Raw genomic sequence first — 23,710 nt, 5'->3', positions numbered from 1 at the left:
AGTCCTCGGTCATCCGTTTTTCCACCTTTCCCTTTGCACAAGGTGGATGATCTCTGGTCTTCTGTTGCAGGCTTGAACGGTCAAACCTTCCTTAAACCCTTGTTTAAAATATACAACTTGAGACAAGCAACTCGTGCTTTGCAAAAAGTTGAAAAACAACTTCAGCAGAAGGGTGGAGTAAGGGGATTTGTTGTTGCTCAAACTGCTTTTGACTTACTTCATAATTAATCTGTCTTTAGAATTCAGCCCAAGTGGCTGAGTGACTCAACCAACTGAGCCTGTTAAACAAAAAACTCTTCTTTGCTTTCATTGAACAGGTTGTTGAGTCAAACAGAGTTGGCCTTATTCAAGATATTTTCTACCGCTAAAAGTCAGGGGGGTTTACAAACCGCAGCACACAAATCCAAAATCAAACAAATGGCATCTCTGCATTTGTCTACTCGTGCTTCCTTGAAAATAAGACTCTGTCTTATATTTTTTTGAACCCTGAAATAAGCGCTTGGCCTTATTGCCATGTGCTCAAAAGCCCGATTGGGCTTATTATCAGGGTATGTCTTATTTTTGGGGAAACAGGGTACGTTGTTGTTATCTAATGCACAACAATATGAATTACAACACAACAAGGAGCCCTGGTAGCGCAGCAGACTAAAGCACTGTTATTAACATCAGCTGTCTGCAATTACTGCAAGTTCAAATCTCACCAGGCTCAAGGTTGACTCAGCCTTCCATCCTTTCTAAGGTAGGTAAAATGAGGACCCAGATTGTGGGGGCAATAAGCTGACTTTGTATAAATATACAAAAGTATGAAGGCTATTGCTTAACGCATTGTAAGCCGCCCTGAGTCTTCGGAGAAGGGCGGCATATAAATCAAATTAAAAAAAAAAAAATGGAGTCAGAGCTGCCAGTTCTTTAGCTAGTGCTGGCTTTCATACACATTGAGTTCTTCCCAACTGGTGTAATGTATGTGTGGGTCCAAGCACTGATGCCTTTTCAATTGACAGATGGAAATTTTGTCAATGTGCAGATTTTCTAAATGCCAGCCAAGATTTTTCCATTTTTATTAAAAATTTCTCCTCACTCCTCACTCCTCATGGGCAGGGAAGCTCAGGGTACACTTTTGCTGGTAGATTTCGATATCAACCCCATAGTAAACATTCACTAACCCCTGAACACATGGAGGCTAGAATTCTAAAAACGATGACAAATGAAAAACAATGGAAGATGCCATGCATTTAAAATGCATGGATGCACTCTACGTGAAGATGAATGCTGGTGCTGTTTTGACACTGGTCTTTTAAATTGCACATTTTTTCCTTTTGAAAAGCACCATTGTTACAGTCTTTAGGACTTTTATGGAAGTAGCCAGCTGGCCACTTCATAGTGCACAACATTTGTTTCATTTATTCAAATACTCAATTTATTAAATAATTTATATAGTCCTCCCTCTTATTTTCTTTCCTTCCTTTCTTCCTTCCTTCCTTCCTTCCTTCCTTCCTTCCTTCCTTCCTTCCTTCCTTTCTTTCTTTCCTTCCTTCCTTCCTTCCTTCCTTCCTTCCTTCCTTCCTTCCTTCCTTCCTTCCTTCCTTCCTTCCTTGAATAAAACTCCTAAAATACTGCACAAAATTGGGACCGTCCCCCCTCCCCCCAAGAATATTCATTTTGATCTAGACCAGAATGCAGGCACACGGGGAGAAATTTATCATTATCGCTTATTATCTGATCCCTTGAATTGGAGATGGAAACTGGAAAGTCACGGCATGCCTGTGTAATGCATATCTATTATAATAACATTCTTAAATCACTCATTTCCCTGGCACGAATACTGCGTCCATAATTTTAAGTTGTGAAACAGGCCAGTAGTAACCGTTTTGCTGCCTGAGATCAAAATTCATTTGCCGGCTCAACCCTTCACATCTTGTTTTATTTCAAATGCACCTTCTGTTGGTAGACTACGACGGTAGATGTTTTTGCAAAATGATTTCTAAAAGCTAATAAGTATAATTTTAAAACCACTCAAAAGTAAGAAACGTGACATCATGTGATCTATTCTTTTTGTACTCGGCCTTCTTGCCCCCAAATAAGGATTGTGATGCAGAGGTGTGCTTTCATTTGCATAAAACGATTTACAACATCTCTTGCACAAGATCTGCAAATGGGAATGATGCGGCACGCTCTTTTTTTTTTTTTTCACAAGGCCTTATATATATAATTGGAAACAGTAGCAGATTAATTAAGCAGGCATTTCCCAAGGTGGAAAAATTGCTTACCACTAGCCCTCAACGTACGAGCACAATTGGAACCGGAATTTCTGTTAAGTGAGTCACGACCAATTTTACGGTCTTTTTGCCCCACTTGTTAAGCGAATTGCTGCGGTGGCTAAGTGAACCAGTCATTTGTTAAATGAATCCGGCTTCCCTCACTGACTTGGCTTGTGGGAAGAAGTTGCATATGGTGATTCTGTGACCCTGCAAACCATCATAAATTCACGCTGGTTGCTAAATGCTCAGATTTTGATCATGTTACAGTTCAGTGGTGGGTTTCAAAAATTTTTACTACCGGTTCTGTGGGTGTGGCTTGGTGGGGGTGGCATGGCTTGATGGGCGTGGGTTGGTGGGCGTGGCAGGGGAAGGATACTGTAAAATCTCCATTCCCACCCCACTCCAGGGGAAGGTTATTGCAAAATCCCCATTTCCTCCCGATCAGCTGGGACTTGGGAGGCAGAGGATAGATGGGGGCGGGGCCAATCAGAATTTTTACTACCGGTTCTCCGAACTACTCAAAATTTCCACTATCGGTTCTCCAGAACTGGTCAGAACCTGCTGAAACCCATCACTCTACAGTTGCGATGTTGTGACACGGGATACTTGCAAATCACCTTTTTCAGGGTCGTCATAACTTCCAATGAACACTAGTCGTAAATTGAGGACAACCTGTAAAAAGAAGCAAGGATTTTTGATTTACCCGTTTAGAAGGAGTGTGATTGACCTGGCGTTGTGAACCAGCATAGTTGCTTCCGAACAATAAGCCGTGTACCAAGGAATTCTGGTTTAGCGTTCCTGCAAAAAAACAACAACCCAGGAATAATGTTTTCCACTAGCTTTTGTCCAGCTGTTTGTAGAAAGAATGTTACTGTAAACATTTCGCTTCTCGGGACCCAACTTTGGATGACATTTGATTAAACAACTAAAAGCATAGTTCATGAGAAAGCAGCGGAGTCAGCCTCTTAAATTTGTTGGGATTAAGCCATGTTTACTGGCAGTTTGCAAATCTGCGTCTCCCTAAATGACTTTTAAGTACTTGAAGCAATTCCCAGTTTTCTGTACCGAGTGCCTTTCCTGTACATAAAACGGCACGACAACATCTATGCTTTAATTTTGAGAATTTCTAAAGGGACCTGCGGGGAGTTTTCTTCCAGTTTGACGTTCGGTTTAGCAAGCTTTTTATCAAAGGACACAAGAGGCATTCAGTGCGACTGGGTTTTAATAAATCCCAGGTGTGCAATGCAATGAAAATCAGAAATACTAGATGGATTGAACTTGACAAAGTCAAAGTACCGTGCAATGAATTGCATTTGGCTGCACGGATCTTAAGTGGAAACATCTGTGGAGCTAAAGCTGAAAAAGCAGCTTCTTTGCCCCTTTAGGTATAAACCCGTATGTGTGTGTGTGCGTGTAAAAAGAATAGTGCAAATGTGGAGTCGGTCTATTATAGGGGTGTCAAACTCAATTTCATTGAGGGCCGCATCAGGGTTGCGTGGCCAGGGTGGGCGTGGCCAGCTTGACATCACTCGTGTCGGGGGTGCCTGTGGAGGCCCGAGGGCTCTGCCAGCGAAAACGGGCTTCCGAGCTCCATTTTTGCCTGTGACAGCCTCCTCTGCCAGTGAAAATGAAGCTCGGAGGGCCGCAGCCAAGCTCTCCCAAGCTCCGTTTTCAGTGGCAGAGGCACTGCGGGCCGGTCCTTCACTGTTTCCAGGGTGGCCCTGTGGACCAGATCTAAGCACCTTGCAGACCGGATCCAGCCCCCGGGCCTTGAGTTTGACACCCCTGCTCTATCACAACCTTTAAACAACTTTTTATTTCCTTGGTTGGCTGCATAAGAGTTCTGCAACACAAGCCCACGGCTTGTGATGTAACACAACGAGGAGGTTTGCAATTCAGATCTTGGCACTAATCAGAATGCAGATAGTCCTCAACGTATGGGCGTAATTGAGTCTGCCCATGAAGGTTGTAAATCGTGACAGTTGTCAATCGGGTCACCCTCATGACCGACCCAATGTTACAACCTTTTCTGTGACAAAGTGACAGTTGTTAAGCAGCCACCCTAATCATTATGGCTCATCATGGGCCAGTTTTGTTGAATATTGGAAGTAAATGCTGGTTTTCTGCAAAAATGCTGTAAAAGACAGTCCCGTGACCGTGGGATTCGACAAACCACCATAAATATAGCCTGGTTGAGTGTCTGAAGTGCAGTCATGTGACCCTGGGAGTATGTTAGGCACAAACAACCAGACCCACACACGAACAGTTCAATTAGCTGTTTTATTGCTCAAGGCTCTACACGGGAATCTTCTGAAACTAACGGTTTGCACCTGGGTGAATCTAGATGATGTTCAACAGCGTTCAAGGGCGGGATCGGACTTTGCCCTTTTGTGCCCATGTAGGGATTCTAGGCTAGGTCCCCATTTGACTCCTCCCCCTGGCTTAGCCAGTCTCTCCTACAGGGGGGAACTGCTGGAACTTTGAATCCACGACATAAGTACACCCCAAGTAGAGGGTAATTTGAAACAGTTGCTAAGCAACCAGTCGTAGGGCAAGGACTACCTGTGCATGAAGTCGTTTTATGTAAGGCGCCACCTTTCATCTCTTCCTTTCCATTTGCAAGATGGGAATGTAACATTTGAAGAAATGATAATTAGAAAAACAGAAAGGAGGAAAGATACAATAACTGACATGAACGCCTATTACAGGCAGTCCTTGCTTAGTGACCAGCAACTCCACTGCTAAGTGACATAGTCATTAAGTGAGATATCACACGACTGTAATGGCCTTACGATGTCACTTCCACTGTGCTTGTTAAACGAATTGCCCATGGTCGTTAAGTGATTATGTCTTGCGCTGCTAATGCTGGCTTCTCCGTTGACTTTGCTTGTTGGAAGCCGTGGCAATCACATGACTGGAAGGATTCTGCAACAATCATAAATGTGGAAGACCGATTGTAACATTACTATTTCAGTGCTGTTGCAAATTTTAACACTTGCTGAATAGGAAGAGTTGTTAAGTGAGGCCCACCCACATCCCTCAAGTTAAACTAAAGGGCAAAAATGGCTGAAATGGAAGTTGATACTCTAAATGTGTAGGTTTATCGTTCATTATTATTGATTATACTTATTGTGCAATCTGGATCAGTAGAGGGTGCTGTTTTGAGACTTGTTTCCAGATCTTTTCCATCATTTAATGCAGTGTTTCTCAAGCTAAGCAACCTGAAAGTGTGTGGACTTCAAATCCCAGAATTCCCCAGCCACAATGCAGGTAGAAAATTATGGAGCCACTCGTTAAAGTGTTCATTCAATTGAGTAGAATTCAAAATGCTCCGTAGCACCAAAACTGATTTGTTTAGATAGCTGAAAAGTTTGGCTCGGGTCTTGATATTTTTCCCATTTTTATGAAAAGTCGCCGCATTTAAACCACACAACTTTCTTTTGTTATATTTCTATAGTTTTTAATTACTTCCTTTACTCATTCCTGGCAAATATCGTTATGTTACGGTTCCAGGATGCTAGACTGCAGGCTTAGTTTGCAAATCTGAGGCCTAGTACAAATTTAAATCACTTTGAAATAACTGATCCTGTCAGGGATCCAAGTAACACACCCATACCAAACAATCTCTTTCCATTCCAAAAAATGTTAGGGAGATTCTGCTTTGTGGGCTGCTGATTTGGATTCTCTTACAGATAGTCCCAAAAGTGGATTTATTCTGAGAGTTACAGGTTTTTTTGACCTCTGATAAAACCCATTGCAGTAAAGCACTACTGGAACTAATTTAAATTTGTATTTTGCACATGTAACAGCAGCTGAAAAATATGTTTTTTATCACTGAGTTAGCAGCATTACCTTTATGGCAATGCATAAGATAAAAAAACGTGAAATGTCTTAATTCATAAATGTGAAATATTATAATTCATTTCCAATTTTCATTTTTAACAATAAAAATAGTTGCTTTGAGAAAATTCCAGATGGAACACCAAACCATGCATTGGTTTTATTCTATCTACTTGCTCAAACCTATAGGCACACTAAATTATAAAACAAGAAGTTCTCAAGGAAGAAAAATCTACAGTAGATCCGAAATTGCTATCATTTTCTCAGTGTTGTACTTGTTTTTTTTTTGTTTTTTTTTTAATTTGATTTATATGCCGCCCTTCTCCGGAGACTCAGGGCGGCTTACAATGCATTAAGCAATAGCCTTCATCCTTTTGTATATTTATACAAAGTCAGCTTATTGCCCCCACAAACTGGGTCCTCATTTCACCTACCTTAGAAAGGATGGAAGGCTGAGTCAACCTTGAGCCTTGGAGAGATTCGAACCAGCAGTAAATTGCAGGCAGCTGTGTTAATAACAGGGTGCGTAGACCACTGTACTATCAAGGCTCTTATTTCTAGAGAGCTTAATTTAAACATTAATTAGAAGTTAATCCTGAAGCAGAAAAACCAGAAATAGCCTTGCCCCTGGTTTCCAGGCTAAAAAAAAAAAAAACCCGAAAAAAATATACATCCTTCAAAACCTTATTTGATAAAATAACATTGAATACCTATTGTGTTTTCTGTTTTTTCTCTGTACCTCCCCTCCCTCTCTCCCCCAAAAGTAGATCACAGTGGAATTCTTTGGCAATTGAACCTGATACCTGCAAGATTCGCTACACTGATTTGCTTAACAATTGTGGCAAAAGAGATTGTAAAATTGGGCATGGCTCACTTAAAAACCACCTTTCTTCACAACAGAAATTCTGGTTCCCATTGTGGTCGTATGTCAAGGACTACCTCTAAATGTCCACAGTCTTTTTCTTTTTATTAATTTTGCCACCCAACAATACATACAATTTCAGATCTATCATGGAAGACGTTCTAATATCTCATCCTGTTTTCCTCTAAGATTATTTGAAGACAGTGCAATAAGTGATAAGAGGTCAAAGTATAACTTTTATTTATCATATCTTGAGGAATCTCTCATTTTCCTACTGGCTGAGATTAATAGTCGGCGGATCATATTCAAGATTACGATTTCATATTAGACAGGGGAGTTCCCTGTCGAGCTCCCCTGTCTAATCCCGAGCTCCGTTTTTGCTGGCAGAGGGTTACAGGAGGCCGTGGCCGTGGCAGCCGATAAATGGAACTCGGGGCCCCGTTTTCGCTGGGAGAGCACTTGGGCCACCACAGGAGGCCCGACACGAGTGACGTCGAGCTGGCCACGCCCACCCCGGTCCCCGGAGGTCAAAGACAACCCTGAAGCAGCCCTCAGTGAAATTGAGTTTGACACCCGTGATTTAGGGGAATCCTGATGTAAAAAGAAAATCTGCACCGGTTGAATTTCTGGCTTGAAACACCAACATATCTATTGCCTTAATGGGAAAGGACTTTTCCCCACAGCTTCTGTCCATTGCAGGGGGGACTTTTAGGCAGAGCTAGAAATTCAGAGCCACTAGGAGCTTTTGATTTTATTAAAAGGCAGCTTGCTTTTGTGAGTTGCGTTTATCAGAAAAGATGCTCCACAGCTCCTGGTTTATTTATTATTATTTTTTTGCACCACAGACCAGCCTTTCTCCTCCCACAAGGTGAGCAAAAGTGGATGAAACTCCAACATTGTTTGGGCCTCCAGCCTCTTTGCGCTCACACCAGCAAGGAAGCTTTTCCAGAACTGGTAGAGTGAGTTGCACAGATTTGCTCCCACGGCCGCTCCCTGCTGGTGCAACCTTGCTTGGTTATAAATCTAATGCATTTGTCCCATTTCTCTATTTCTTCCCCCCCCCCCGCACGGGTATACACACACACACACACACACACACACACACACACACACACACACACTTCGCTTCCATCAAGTTGCCCTGCCAGTTGCGGAGCTGCCCCAGCTTGGCTTGGGTGGCTTCCTCAGCCAGCACATTTGCCTAACGGGAGGCATAAACAACAGATTGAGTTGCACCCGCAGCCTTGCCAGACGATTCCTTACGTAGCGGGAGAGCATGGGGTGATTTTGCAGAGGAGTGGGGGTTGGGGGTAGAAAGCTTGTTAAAATGAATGAAGCCAGGCAGGTTTGTGAGTTATTTCTTCTCTTCTGGCTGTGTGCCATCTTTGGGGGAGGCTCTCCCCCGCCCCCCTTGGAGTGGGGTGCAGAGAGGCCCCTGGGTTGCTATGAAAAGCAAAAGACCGACTCTGGATTGGAAACATGGGGGAGGGAGGGCAAAATTTCTCCCCCTACACTTTTTTTTGGGGGGGGGGGCGGTGGGTTGGTGAAGGTTAGAGAGCCAAACTGGCTGATCCTCATTCTTGCTTCTGTGGGGTCTTTGCTTGTGCCCTTCTCCTTCCTCGCTCTCTGTCCTGCTCTCCTTCTGGCTCACACAAACACACACACAACTCCGCAGGATGACTCCTGCCAAAAATTGCTACCCCTTTTCCAGGCCTGCTGCTACCATAGCAACGACCTCCCTGCAACCCAGCCTCTTGCCAAGCGACAGAGAGGCACCCGGAGGGGAGGGTGGGTGAGCCCAACGAAAAAGTGTGTGTGTGTGAGAGAGAGAGAGAGAGTGGGTGTACATGTTTGTGAATGCTTGCACACAAGCCTAGGTTTGCACAAGCGGGCCCGTTTAACCCTTCCTCTCCCGATGCTTGCAGGGCTGAGCATCCGGAGTTCGCAAGAGGAAGAGCCGGTAGACCCACAGCTGATGCGCTTGGATAACATGCTCTTGGCCGAGGGGGTGGCCGGACCTGAAAAAGGGGGTGGTTCTGCAGCAGCGGCGGCAGCGGCGGCGGCAGCAGGAGGGGTGTCCCCCGACAACTCCATCGAGCACTCAGATTACCGCAACAAGCTTTCGCAAATCCGCCAGATCTACCACTCGGAGCTGGAGAAGTACGAGCAGGTAAGAAGAACTGAGAGCAGGCACCTTTTGTGTGTGTGTGTGTTTTTTTGTGTGTGCGTGTGTGCGCGTGCATATATATATTTAAAGGGATTTGATCTTGATTTTGGCTCTTTCAACCAGTGGCTGCCAAATTCTTTGGCTTGCACACATTTAGGGCAATAAACCTTTTTGATCCTGCATTTCCCGATATTTCTTTTTAAATTACATAGGAATTGTCATATATGATGACATTTTGGGGACAAATGGAGCAAATCTATAATGCTGGGAAAGGTGGGAGGGAGGGAGGGAGGGAGGAAGGAAGGAAGGAAGGAAGGAAGGAAGGAAGGAAGGAAGGAAGGAAGGAAGGAAGGAAGGAAGGAAGGAAGGGCAAAGCAGATGAACTTGATTACAACAATGATGGAGAAAGTGTTGGGATTAAGAATCCATACAAAGATATAGTAGAAATAAGGGAGGGGAAAAAATGTATAAGTATGAAATTTTTGACTGATGCGAAACTGTTGAAACAGAAAAAGTGTTAAAGCTTTCTTTTTGTTTTTTAAAAAAATCTTTAATAATACCACAGAGTTGGTCTCCTCCGGGTCCCGTCAGCTAAACAATGCCGGCTGGCGGGCCCACGGGGGAGGGCCTTCTCTGTGGCTGCCCCAGCTCTCTGGAACCAGTTACCTCTTGAGGTCTGGACCATCCCCACCCTACTGGCCTTCCGAAAAGCTGTGAAGACCTGGCTTTTCTGGCAGGCCTGGGGCCGTTGATCTCGCTTTGCAATCTGGCGAGATCCGGCCATGAATGGTGTGAATGCGTTCTAAGGTTTTTAATGTTTTATTAATCTTTTAAATGTTTTTAGAATGGTTTTTTTAAAATGTATTGTGAGCCGCCCTGAGTCTCCGGAAAGGGGCGGCATATAAATTAAATAAATAAATAAATAAATAAATAAATAAATAAATAAATAAATAAATAAATAAATAAATAAATAAATAAATAAACAAATAAACAAATAAATAAATAAATACAAAGGACAGGGTTGGAATCTGATCCAATCATTCTGGAGAAAATCTATTTCCATGGCTGTTATAAGTCACTGGCTTGATGGCACATAGTCAAATCAAATGCTATATATTTTATTTTTATTTATTTATATTTTATTTTATTTATTTAAACCATTTATATGGCTACCCATATCAAACTCTGGGCAGCTTCCAGCCAAGGATTAAAACAACATCAATAATAAAACGATATAATGCATACCGTACATATGCCTATTAAAACATTAAACGTATTAAGTGTTTTAATTTATAAACCTATAACTAAATATTATTTACAACATTAAATAATGAATATTAAAAGCTGGCACCGAAGTTAATCTTACACACATGCAAATTCCTTGCTCAATCCCCCAGTCCTGTCCCTGGGATTGAGGGAAAAGCAAGATCTTTTCGGAAGGCTAAGAGGAGAGTGCGAGGCCTGGCGAACTTCAGGCAGAAGGTAATTTCCGTAGGGCAGGGCCTGCCATGGAAAAGGCACCCTTCCTACCTCCTATAAGATGCAATGTTTAAAGCAGCGGTCCCCAATCTTTTGGGCACCAAGGACCGGTTCTGTGGAGAGAGGTTTTTCCGCGGACCGGAGAAGGCGAGGTTTCGTGTGCTGCTTGGCATCCCGCAGAGGGGGCTTTGCTGGTTTGCGCAACCTGATTTCTGGCAGGCCGTGCCCTGGTACCAGTTCATGGACCAGGGGTTGTGGACCCCTGGTTTAAAGGAAGGAACTAGGAGCATGCCCATCCTATCTGACCTGGTAAGACTGGTCGATGCTCTTAAGAAAAGAAAAGCCTCATCCACGGGATGAAAGCAGCATACAAAACCACACCCTTTCCTGCCTTAGGAAGGCAGGGTATCTTCGAGACCGCCTTCTACCGCATAACTCCCAACGACCGGTAAGATCCCACAGAGTTGGTTTCCTCCAGGTACCGTCAGCTAAACAATGCCGGCTGGCGGGCCCACAGGGGAGGGCCTTCTCTGTGGCTGCCCCGGCTCTCTGGAACCAGTTACCTCCTGAGGTCCGGACCATCCCCACCCTATTGGCCTTCCGAAAAGCGGTGAAGACCTGGCTTTTCCGGCAGGCCTGGGGCCGTTGATCTCGCTCTTGCGATCCGGCGATATCCGGCCATGAATGGTGTGAATGAGTTTTAATGTTTTTAATGTTTTTAATTCTTAAATGTTTTTTATAATGATTTTAAATGCATTGTGAGCCGCCCTGAGTCTTCGGAGAGGGGCGGCATATAAATTGAATTAATAAATAATAAATAAATAAAGGCTGTCCAGCAAATAACCTGACTCTGTGTTGTACAGGGCTTTAAAAGTAATAACCAGCACCTTGAATTGCACCTGGGAGGAAACTGAGAGCCAGTGCAGCTCATGCAAGAGAGGTGTTACAGGGGAAACCAAGGGGCGCCCATTATTGTGCTTGCCATTCCTCACATTCTGGACTGGTTGTAGCTTCTGGCTGATCTTTATTTATTAAATTTGTCGTCCACCTATTTAACCACAGGGCAGAGGTGGGTTTCACATAATTTTAACCCCGGTTCGCCGCACACTGAAAATGTGAGCGCGTGCCTTCCGTAGCCTTCTGCGCATGTGCTTTGCTTGCATGCGCAGTTTGCACGCATGCACACGGCTTAAAAAACGTGGCTAAATGGGACAGCACAGCGCCAGGGCGAGTGGACGGACCCACCCGCAGGTCGCCACTTCCGGTTCGCCTGAACCAGTCCGAACCGGCTGAATACCACCTCAGTATGTATGGGTAGATAATACTTTCTTTTGAGAGCACGCAACAGTTTCATTTTTAATGTGGGCCAATGTGCTCGCAGTAAAAAAACGACAACAAAGGTTATCTTATCTCTTATCTTGATGAGGGTTGAATGGGGGACTGCTTTTATATGTGTATGTGTCTTTTTAAGGCTTTTACTTTAAAAACGTGTTTTTAATGGTTTATTCTGTTTGGGGCCTGCTTCTAAACTGTCAAATACTTCCCATTTCACAATAGGAAATACCCAGGCCTGTGTTTTAGTGGCCATAGTTAGCGCTTTCGAAGGATTACATGGGCAACAGGGTGAATGGGTAGAAAAACCAACATTTTCTAGGGAAGAAAAATTAATAGCACTATAGGTACTCCTTGAGTTACGACCACAACTGAGCCCCAAATTTATGTTGCTAAGTGAGACACTTGTTAAGTGTGTTTTGCTCCGTTTTACAACCTTTCTTGCCACCGTTGTTACGTGAATCACTGCAGTTGTTAAGTTAGTAACACGGTTGTTGAGTGAATCTGGCTTCCCCATTGAGTTTGCTTGTCAGAAGGTCGCAAAAGGGGAATCACATGACCCCGGGACATTGCAACCGTCATAAATATGAACCCGTTGCCAAGCATCTGAGTTTTGGTCATATGACTATACTGCAAAGTCATAAGAGTGAATAATGGTTGTACGTCACTTTTTCAGTAACTTTGAATGGTCACTAAACGAATGGCTATATGTCGAGGACTACCTGTACAAAGTTGATTAGTTGGAGATTCAAGGTTTTTTTTTTTTTTTTGCTTTAATTTATATGCTGCCCTTCTCCGGAGACTCAGGGCGGTTTACAATGCGTTAAGCAATAGCGTTCATACTTTTGTATATTTATACAAAGTCAGCTTATTGCCCCCACAATCTGGGTCCTCATTTCACCTACCTTTGAAAGGATGGAAGGCTGAGTCAACCTTGAGCCTGGTGAGATTTGAACTTGCAGTAATTGCAAACAGCAGATGTTAATAACTTAACATCTTAAGTTAAGACTCAGTAGCCAAAGATGGTGAATCTCTGGGATGGAGGACAGATTGCAATGGATGGGGAAAGTGTCAAGTTCTTGCCGTCATAACTTTTGATTCACCTGCCCCGTCTCTTCCTTCTTCCTTTCCATTCCTCGACCCACAAAGGCTTGCAATGAGTTCACAACCCACGTGATGAATTTGCTTCGAGAGCAAAGCCGCACACGCCCGGTGTCGCCTAAGGAGATTGAGCGTATGGTCAGCATCATCCATCGGAAGTTCAGCTCTATCCAGATGCAGCTGAAGCAGAGCACATGTGAAGCGGTCATGATCCTGCGTTCACGCTTCCTGGATGCCAGGTGGGTATTTTATTTCAGAGGTGAAATATGGCCCCTTTATGACTTGTGGACTTCAGTTCCCAGAATTCCTGAGCCTTATGACTTTTGGACTTCAACTCCTATGGCCTTTTTATGATTTGTGGACTTCAACTTCCAGAATTCTGGGAGTTGAAGTCCACAAGTCATAAAAGAGCCAATTCTGCTGATGGTTGTATCTGGGGTACCTTCCATATGATGTGAAATACCTAACTTCGGAAGTGTTGGCAACATGTAAATGTTGGCAAATAAATTCCCCGACTGTGGGAAATACAAATATATCATGGCTTCCTGTAGAACTGTGCATACTTCCTGCTATTTAAAACTGCATCATGAACAATTGAAAGCCGCAGAGTATTTGTATTATGTAAACCTAGCAAATATTTGAATGTTTAGCTTTGCAGTACTCCTCATTTAGCATCTATGATTGGAACCAGCAACTTGGGTCACTGGATGAAACTACAACCATTGCTTATGATTTTTAGCTTTCCTTTGTTTAAAAGACCCTTGAAGGTCATAAATGGGAGGATTGGTTGCAAAGTTTTTCATCACTTTCATCATAATTGCGGATGGTTGCTGTACAAGGCAGTTGCTAAATGAGGACTGCCTGTGTTTTTATTTTTATTTTTGCATAATGTATTCTGGACTTTACTCCAAGGAGAGAGGATGGATCTGAAGCATTCACTTACTTTCCCTACCGGTTCGCACACCCCATCCACGCATGCGCCCGGCCTTCCGTGCATGTGCTTTGCTGGCGCATGCGCCTTCCACACATGCACCCACCCTAAAAAATGTGCCTAAATAGGATGGCATAGAGCCGGGGCAGGTGAGCAGGCCCATCCGTGGTTTCCGCTACCGGTTCGGGCGAACCGCTCCAAACCGGCTGAATACCACCTCTGATCTGAAGATAGTAGTGATATGTTGTTGGAAATCTCATTTGGGGGCTCAATATACACGGCCTGCATGTTTTCAAGAAAACCTGGAGAATCACTGGAGTCTACCTGGAAAGAGTTAGAACTGCAGTTCTCAAGAACATCTCCAGATATTTTAGCACTCCTGTGAAATTTATATGTCAAGTCCAATTGTTTTTCTAATGTGCTGGTTTCTTTAAGTAATTTTGTATGGCAAATGAAGGTGAATATACGTGTCCCAGGATAACGTTGTAAGATTCAGTCTGGGTCGGTCACCGAAACCAGAGGTTTGGTCTTCCCAACTTTCAGACTCATGCTAAAGCTCATCGTCAGGGAACTTCTCTGTAGCCAGCTAGAGATTGACCCAGATTGGATTCCACAATTGTGTATGGGTTAGTTATAAAAAAAAAAAACAACTTTGCGATGATGGTAGAGATGGAGCTGGTGGTAGAAATACAGGTGGTTCTCATTCAGTGACTATTCCAACCTGGTGATGGCACTTAAAAGAAGGAGACTTCGGACTTGTCCTTGGAGTTCTGGCCATTGGTCACATGATTGCAATCTGGGTGCTTGGGATCTGGATTGTAATTAGGATGTCACAGCAAACCGTAGTCGTGTGATTGCAATTTCTGACATTCTCTGCTGGCATTCCCAGAAGCAGTGTCAATGGGGAAGCCAGCAGGAAATCATAATCATGCAAGGTCCTCATTTAATGAGCTGCACAGTCCTTGCTTAACGATGGTAACTGGGACTACAAGAATTGCCGCTGCCTAGCAATGCAGTCACATGACATTGCACTTTACAACTGTGTCGCTTAGTAACGACAATTCTGGTCCCAAATGCCATCATAATCAAATATAGAACTGCTTATATTTGAACAGATTATTTTTACCATTCAGATTATTTTTACCATTCACGCATTTACAGTCAACTAGTACAATGAAAGGAGGGCTGCCCTATAAAGGTAGTCCTTGACTTACAACCGTTTGTTTAATAACCGTTCAAAGTTAAAAACGGCACTGAAAAAAGTGACTTATGACCGTTTTTCATAGTTACAACTGTTGCAGCATGCCCATAGTCACATGATCAAAATTTGGATGCTTGGCAACTGACTTGTATTTATGACCGTTGCAGTTTCCCAGGGTCATGTTTTGCGACTTTCTGACATGCCAAGGCAATGCGGGAGCCAGATTCACTTAACAACCGTGTTACTAACTTAAGAACTATGCCAAGAAAGATCGTAAAATGGGGCAAAACTCATTTAACCAATGTCTCACTTAGCAACATAAATTATGGGCTCAATCATGGTCAAAAGTTGAGGACTACTTGTATATTTGTTCTAATATACCTATAAATCCCTACTCTTCCTTCTCCTTGTTTTTTTTTTTTTTAATTTTCCCCTTCTTGATCCCCTACGAGTGTTCCTCTTCGGTGGATATCGATACCTAAATGCCAATCATTCTGTTCTCACTGTCAACCTCCCCACTTTTGTTTCACGCAACGGACAGGCGGAAGCGACGCAATTTCAGCAAGCAAGCCACTGAGGTCCTGAATGAATATTTCTACTCGCACCTGAGCAACCCGTATCCCAGCGAGGAGGCCAAGGAGGAGCTTGCCAAGAAATGCGGCATCACCGTCTCGCAGGTACCAGGACCTTTGCGGGGGGCAAGTCTGAAGCTGATCCGAGCAGGCTACAAGACTGTCTGCAAGAGACGGTAGGGTCACTTCGGGAAAGAAGGTCGGCCGGGGGAAAGGGTCCAGGTTTGGCTGACCTATCGATCCATAATTCCCTTCCTTCCTCACCCCTCTTTCCCCCACCCCTTGTTCCCCTCCCACTTCCTGCCCCTCCATGTTGACCTCTGCCCTCTCCCTCCCCTCCCTCCTTCCAGGTCTCAAACTGGTTCGGGAACAAGCGCATCCGTTATAAGAAGAACATCGGCAAGTTCCAAGAGGAAGCCAATATTTACGCCGTGAAAACGGCGGTCAGCGCCGCACAGAGCGGGGGCGACTCTCCCAACACCCCCTCCTCCGCGGGTAACTCCCCTCCTCCCCAAAACTCCGCTACACCCCATGTTGGTGCAGGAGTCCTTGCTGGGATTGGAGAAGCATGGAACTGCCCTCCCCCCCTCCAACAGACGGTGGAGCTCCTGAGGAGAATCTCCATTCCCAGCTCTTCCGTCCCCTTCCAGACAAGCGGTCATCCTTGCTGAGTGCAGATCTAGATGCTTGCTTCTTTCTTTCCTTCCTTCCTTCCTTTCTTCCTTCTCCCCTGCCCCCAGGCCAATATAACGGTCTACGGGAATGGCCTTGGGAGACGGGAGGAAGAGCCACAGACTAGACACCAGTCAGATAAGAGGCAGCTGAGTCCACAGCAGGAATGTGGGCATGGAAAGCATCTCAGAAGGGTCCCTTCCTGGTTTCTTGGATGGTAAAGGTGAAGGGGGAAGAGATGTACCTTTCAAACTTGCAAGATTTATTTACTTACTTACTTACTTATTTTTAAATTTTATTGGCCACCCATCTTACCACAGGGTAAGTTTGGGATTCTGTTACTATAACCTTACACAAAAAATAGAGTTAGTATTCCTGGGTGCGCTTGGGGCTCTTGGCATGCACCTCGAATTACGTAACCTCTCAGTAGCCTTAATCTTTTCTTTCCTCGAAAGAGCTGCGTTTTCCACCCGTTCACTCTGTTGCTCTTTTTTCTCCCATCTTTCCTCCAATTTTCTCGCAGGCTCCGGGGGCTCCTTCAATCTCTCTAGTTCGGGGGATATGTTCATGGGCCTTCAAGGGCTAAATGGAGACTCCTATTCTACATCACAGGTTAGTTCCCCCACCACCACCACTTGGGACTTGCCGCATCCGCAGAGAGCATTGCCCAACCCGGCCGCTGTTGAAATGATACAAAAGTCTGTTCTCCTTACTGTTACTTTGGCACGACACTGTTTGGCCGTTTGGGAAGATTATGATCCTGATAATGATGAAGAGAAGCAACCTAGAACTAAGGAGAAATTTCCTGGCTGTTAGAACAATTAATCAGTGAAACAACTTGCCTCCAAAAGTTGTGAATGCTCCAACATTGGAAGTTTTTAAGATGATGTTGGATAACCATTTGTCTGAAATGGTAGAGGGCAGTGATGGCTAACCTTTTTGCCATCGCGTGCCAAAAGCGGTGGGAGCTTGGGGGTCGTGCGTGTGCCCACACCCATAATTCAATGTGGCCTGCCCCCCCACGCATGCCCACACTCCCCCCCATGCTCCCCCCGCTTTTGGCACGCAATGGCACGGTGGGTTCGGTAGGCCCGTTTTTCGCCCTCCCCAGGCTCCAGAGGCTTTCTAGGAGCCTGGGGAGGGTGAAAATGGCTTTTCCCACCCTCACAGGCCCTCTGGAGGCCGGAAACAGCCCGTTTGCTGACTTCCGGTGGGACTGTTTCCAACCTCCGGAGGGCCTCTGGGGGCCCTCTCCTAGAAAGCCTCTTGAGCCTGGGGAGAGCGAAAAATGGGCCTTCCCTATACCCCGGAAGTCCTCCGGAGGCTGGAAACTGCCTATTTCCTGACTTCCGGTGGGCCCGGAAGTCCTGAAAATCAGGTGGCCAATGCACGCTGCAGCTGAACTAGGGCAACGCTCGCATGCATATGGCTCTGTGTACTACCTGTGGCATGCGTGCCATAGGTTTGCCATCATGGGTATAGGGTTTCCTGCCTAAGCAGGGGGTTGGACTAGAAGACCTTCAAGGTCCCTTCCAACTCTGTTATTCTATTCTATTCTGTCAGGGCTTCAGGCTAGATTAAGGAAGAGGAAAAAATATCCCTGAGGAACGCAGTTGCTGATGACTTAAGAAAACTACATCCAGACATAAACGAAGTTTTGAAGAGCTTGATTTATAGTATAGGCTCTTTTATCTTTCTGGGTTTTTTTTTTTTAAAAACCCTGGATGTGGTTGTAGAATAAGGGATGAAAAAGAAGATACCGAATCCTAGACCAGGCCAAGTCTAAAAATGCCACAGAATTTCTAGAAGCCTGGCACTGACAAATCATCCATCAATAGACCCATAGACATTAACAACATCTACAGACAATGCAAAAGAGACAATCAACCAGCCCAAAAAAGAACAAAAAGAACCAAGCACCTCTCCACCAGTAATCTGCACCCAGATCAGCATAGAGTCAACTCCAATGGTTAACTTCAGACCAACAATCAAGAGCCTTGGTAGTACAGTGGTCTAAGGCACCCTGTTATTATGCTGGTTATTAAGACCAGCTGCCTGCAATTACTGCAGGTTCGAATCTCGCCAAGGCTCAAGGTTGACTCAGCCTTCCATCCTTTCTAAGGTAGGTAAAAGTCAGCTTTTTATACAAAGCTGACTTTGTATAAATATACAAAAGGATGAAGGCTATTGCTGAGCACATTGTAAGCTGCCCTGAGTCTCCGGAGAAAGGCGCATATAAATCAAATAAAAAATAAATAAATAAAAAATTTAAAAAAAGTAAGCAATATCCCAATCAAGAAACTGCCAAAGAGCCATCAGTAAACAGCCCAACCAAAGAATCTTTTAAGGTCCACCTACACAGACAGGCAAATCACCAGAATATAAACTGACAGCAAACAGCACTTCTTACTAGCACTGATGATGTTACCTAGTTAGGGTAATGAGATGTTCGCAAGAAAACGAGGAAGCTCAGAGAGCATCAAGGTACCAAATGTGGCATTTTTTTTTCCTGACAGGCAATAATAATCGCTGAGGGAGATGGGCGATTAAGAAATGTGAAAATAGAAATAAATAAAATAATAACCTTCTTTATTTATATTTGTGCTGTTCAGAAAGGTTGGACCAAAATTCTTTGGTTCCCCCATTATCAGAGCAAATAGCTTCATTGATTCAGTGTAAGGGGACATTTAGTCAAACCCATCTGAGAACATAAGGCCTTTCAGATTGTTTTCTATCCTCTAGGTCAGGGGTCTCCAACCTTGGCAAGTTTTAAGACTTGTGGACTTCAAATCCCAGAGTTCAAAGCTGGCTGAGGATCTCTGGGAGTTGAAGTCCACAAGTTTTAAAGTTGCCAAGGTTGGAGACCCCTCTCTAGGTTGGTGGTTTGTTTTTTTTTTAATTTCAGCAACTGTAAAATGTGTGGATTTCAACTCTCAGAATCCTTACATCTTAACGTTAAGGTTGAGAAAAAGTGCTTTAGGTGACTGATTGCTAATGGAAATTTCACACCATGCAATGCCCTTATCCCACAGCAAACCTATGTAATTAACTGCTGTAATCTCAAAAAAATTAACTGTTTAAAAAAAAAAGCTTCTTCACAAAGAAATCCTGTTTAGTGAAAATCCTTTTCCGTGTTAATTTAACATGTTTACATGTCCTGTCTTTTTAAGTTGATTCTATTTACATGAAACAAACATAAAGACTACCCCACAGTTTGTGGGTTTTTGAGTATTTATAATACACATTTTTTTTTCTGTGTTATTTTAATTGGGTTTTTTTTTTTGCTTTGTTATTGTGGTTTTTTTATGATTGTGGCAAGATAATCATAATTATTCTGCCCATTCATAATTATCGTAATTATCCTAACTCACCCAGATTGGATCTTGCATAATCATAATAATTTATTAAACTTGTAGGCCCGTGATGGCGAACCTATGGTACGCATGCCCAAAGTGGCACGTGAAGCCTTGTCAGCCGGCATGCGTGACTTTGCCTGTTTGTCTTCCGGTTTTTTGGTGTGCATGCGCATGCAATGATCAGTTGTTCTCCGTGTGCACGGCAGTGCCGAAAACTGGTGTGCACATGCACGCTGGCCAGCTGATTGTCAAGTGCGCATGTGCGCCAGAACCTAGAAGTTCGGCTTTTCCGGAGCGCAATCCGTTCGTCCGCGCAGCAGTGCCAAAAACCAGCTTGCGTGCCAGCCAGCTGATCGTCGGGGGGCGCATGCGTGCTAGAATCCAGAAGTTTGGCTTTTCCGGAGCTCTGCCATCCGCTCGACTTTTTTTGGCACTCGGTGCCGAAAAGGGTCGCCATCACTGTTGTAGGCTGTCTGATTCCCAACCACTCTGGGTGGTTAACGATGAAACAAAAAAATTAAAATTGATAAACAGTTGGCAAGCACAGCAGACTGGATGGAATGGGGCCAGGGGTCCCATTGTCCCTTGTCAAAGGACTGGTGAAATGTCAGATCTTTGCAGCATTTTTTTTAACAACAGCAGAGTCCGTGGCATCTGGATCTCGGGGGATTCGCATTCCAGAGGATATAAATTTGATAGCAAATGAATATCGTACATAAACAAATAGCAACTGAGCCAAAAGTAGCCACAATTCAAAGCCAATATAAAAATAAAACAATATAACAATGCTCATAGCCAAGACTGAGTATAAAAAGGATGTATCCTCCCAAGAGAACGAGCTCACCAAGGCATGGGAGAAAAGCCAAGTCTTTACAGCTCTGGGAAAAGATAAAAAGAGTCTAATGTTAAGTTTCTTGGCTGTGGGAACTGGGGAGGAAGTTTAAATGGCTGTTTCCCTCAAGTCACTTTTTTTTTTCTTTCTGAAGTACTAGCGTTAAAGAACAGGGTAATTCTAGGGCAAAATATGTGTGGTGCCCTGAATTGATAATGGATATTTCTCAGTCTCTCTCTCTTTATCCTCCCAAGCTTGTATTCTTTCTACCTTTTGTCTGTTTTTCTTTTGCTTCTAGGTGGAGTCGATGCGTCACTCCATGGGGCCTGGTGGCTATGGGGACAGTATGGCTGCCAACCAGATGTACAGCCCACGTGAAATGAGGGTGAGTTTAGGTCAAGAGGTGGATAACTTCTGGTTTACTTTGGCCTCAGGCAGCAACATTTCAGACTAGTTGCTTGGGTGTCTTTGTGTAATACAGAGTTCCCCAACCTTTCCAGGTTGGCGGCCTGGAAGGGGCAGACGAGGGAAAGAAGGGATGGTTTTGTGGGAGGGGTAGACGCGTGGGTGCGCACGAGCACCCATTACTTGTGCGAGTGGGGCTGAGAGCACCCGCAACGCTTGTGTGAGTGGGGCCGAGAACTGCTGCGATGCTCATGCGAGTTAGGCCGCAACGCTTGCGTGAGTGGGGCCGAGAGCACCTGCGAGACTTGCGCGAGTGAGGCCCAGAGTGCTCGCGCGAGTAAGGCTGTGCATCTACACACAACAGCTGGCTCCTCACATGGCCCACTTGTGAATAGGCTGTACCCCGGTAGTGGGCTGTGGCCCACAGGTTGGGGACACTTGGTGTAATAAGATGAAAACAGAAAAAGGTCTTAGTTAAATACAGGTAGTCCTTGACTTAAAACAATTCATTTAGTGACCATTTGAGGTTACAATGGCACTGAAAAAAGTGACGTATGATCATTTTTTCACACTTATGACCGTTGCAGCAGCCTCACAGTCATGCGAATAAAATTCGGATGCTTGGCACTGATTCATATTCTATTTATGACCGTTGCAGTGTCCCGGGCCATGTGATCCCCTTTTGCAACCTTCTGACAAGCAAAGTCAATGGGGAAAACTGGATTCACTTAACAACCGTGCTACCAATTTAACAACTGCAGTGATTCACTTTACAAACGTGGCAAGAAGAGTCGTAAAATGGGGCAAAACTCACTTAACAAATTTCTCACTTAACAGCCCACATTTTGTCCTCAATGGGTCAAATGGTCATAAGTCACTTTTTCAGGGCCGTTGTAACTTGGAACGGTCACTAAATGAACTGTTGTAAATTGAGGACTACCTGTACTTCAGAAGAGGAACGGATGTGTGAAATGATATTCCAGAGTTCTCAGACAGTTGCTTAAGGTACATAACAATTTGTAGCATCTGGGAAGTAGGAGTGATCGTTTTTGTAGGAGACAAGTTGGATCTGAAGTTCTTCTGAAGAACTTCAGTTCTTCCTTATTGGGAATTTTCACAGGGCAGGAACTGAAAACTGATATAGATAGTCCTCAACTTACGACCGCAATTGAGCCCCAAATTTCTGTTGCTAAGTGAGTTTTGCCCCATTTTATGACCTTTCTCGTCACAGTTGTTAAGGGAATCACTGCAGTTATTGTAACTTAGTAACATGGTTATAAAACGAATCTGTCTTCCCCGTTGATTTTGCTTATCAGAAGGTTGTAAAAGGGGATCAGATAATTCTGGGCCACTGCAACAGGGGTGGGTTCTACTTACCTTTACTAACAGTTTGCAATGGGATTGCACGTGAGAGCAAAGCGAGCACACGCGCCTTGCTTCTGCGCATGCAGATCGCTTCTGATGACATCAGGGTCAGTGGGCGGGGCCTCCCGCTGGTTTTACTACTGGTTCTATAGAACCGGTCCGAACCGGGGGCAACCCACCACTGCACTGCAACCGTCGTAAATGTGAGCCAGTTGCCCATTGTCTCAAATTCGATCCCGTGACCATGGGGAGGCTGCAACGGTCGTAAGTGTAATAAATCATATTATGATCATAAATAATAATAAGTCGCCTTTTTTTCAGTGCTGATGCAACCTAGGTCGCTAAACGAAAGTTGAGGACATACCTGTACTCACTTTAGAGCAGGGAAATTTACCATCAGTGGGGGGGGGGTGCACTGAGGGAACTCAACCAATCTCATTGTACATATGTTGTGTACTGACAATAAAGGTTTTGAATTTTTTGAATTTTTTTTTTTTTACTTTCACTAGGCCAATGGGGGCTGGCAGGAAGCAGCCACTCCATCTTCTGTCACCTCCCCAACAGAAGGTCCTGGCAGCGTCCACTCTGACACCTCCAACTGATCGTGCTGTGGTGGCCGTTCCCCCCCTTTTCACGTTCGTCCTGATGCCAGGGAAGAGAAAAAATGCCAGTTGTGAATGGGCTGGGCAGAGACAGGACTCTTTTCATTGCCTTAGGGTCACCGCATCACCGTGCCGGGGAAGGGTGGGAAGGGGATCCGATGACCCAGGGATCCTTTGGGGCAGATCGTTTTTGAGATGCACCCATTGGATAGAAGACGGTCGTCCTTCTGTGACCCTGAGTGACATCTTTGATAACCAAGACCTGACTCTTTAAGCATCCTGGAGGGGGACCCAGCATTATTGGGAGGTGGGTGGGAACGGGTGGGAGGTGGTGTCCCAAACGGCTTACCGAATTTGCAGGGGATAAGCTACTGTGGTACCTCTGCAACCAATATCATCGTCCGATGGATCGGTTTCATAAGGTTATACCCGCCCCCCGAAAGATCTGCGATGGCAGTGTGGACGGATCTCTTGTAAGAGAAGGAGCAAAGAAAGCTTGCCGGATGGATGGGGCTCATCTTGGCATCTCTCCGTGATGGGATGATTCCAAAGGGATAGACTGGTGTCTTCCTGTCCAGTTTAACCAGATGAAACCGTGGGCGATTCGGATCCTGCCCTAGAGCCAAGATGGCGTTTCCTTCATATTGTTGTAATCGAGGATAGTGGCTTCTCCTGTGGGATGTTTCTGAAAACAAGACGTGCTCTTTCTCTCGCTCCTGTCCTGCAAACGGATTG

The 23,710-nt window shown here is 44.6% G+C and overlaps 1 protein-coding gene across 2 annotated transcripts in view; it reads left to right on the top strand.

Moving 5' to 3' along the window:
* Window positions 1-23,274, top strand: part of PBX2 (PBX homeobox 2) — a 38,073-nt gene extending 14,799 nt beyond the window's left edge. Inside the window, exons 3-9 of one of the 2 annotated variants that reach the window (XM_070936587.1) lie at window positions 8,886-9,130; window positions 13,088-13,278; window positions 15,713-15,848; window positions 16,094-16,142; window positions 16,939-17,027; window positions 20,902-20,988; window positions 22,883-23,274. In XM_070936587.1, coding sequence (XP_070792688.1) covers window positions 8,886-9,130; window positions 13,088-13,278; window positions 15,713-15,848; window positions 16,094-16,142; window positions 16,939-17,027; window positions 20,902-20,988; window positions 22,883-22,975 — 890 coding nt within the window. In that variant the 3' untranslated portion in view covers window positions 22,976-23,274. Of the gene's footprint in view, window positions 1-8,885; window positions 9,131-13,087; window positions 13,279-15,712; window positions 15,849-16,093; window positions 16,239-16,938; window positions 17,028-20,901; window positions 20,989-22,882 lie in introns of both variants that reach the window. The other variant, XM_070936586.1, reaches the window with a different exon arrangement.
* Window positions 23,275-23,710: the final 436 nt, after the last annotated feature.

Source organism: Pituophis catenifer, unplaced genomic scaffold (genome assembly GCF_029215685.1).
Source record: "Pituophis catenifer annectens isolate HBS135680 unplaced genomic scaffold, rPitCat1.0.hap2 SCAF_2, whole genome shotgun sequence".
Taxonomy (NCBI): Eukaryota; Metazoa; Chordata; class Lepidosauria; order Squamata; family Colubridae; genus Pituophis; species Pituophis catenifer.
Note: the sequence above shows the minus strand (reverse complement) of the source record. Positions and strands in the feature narration are given on the sequence as shown.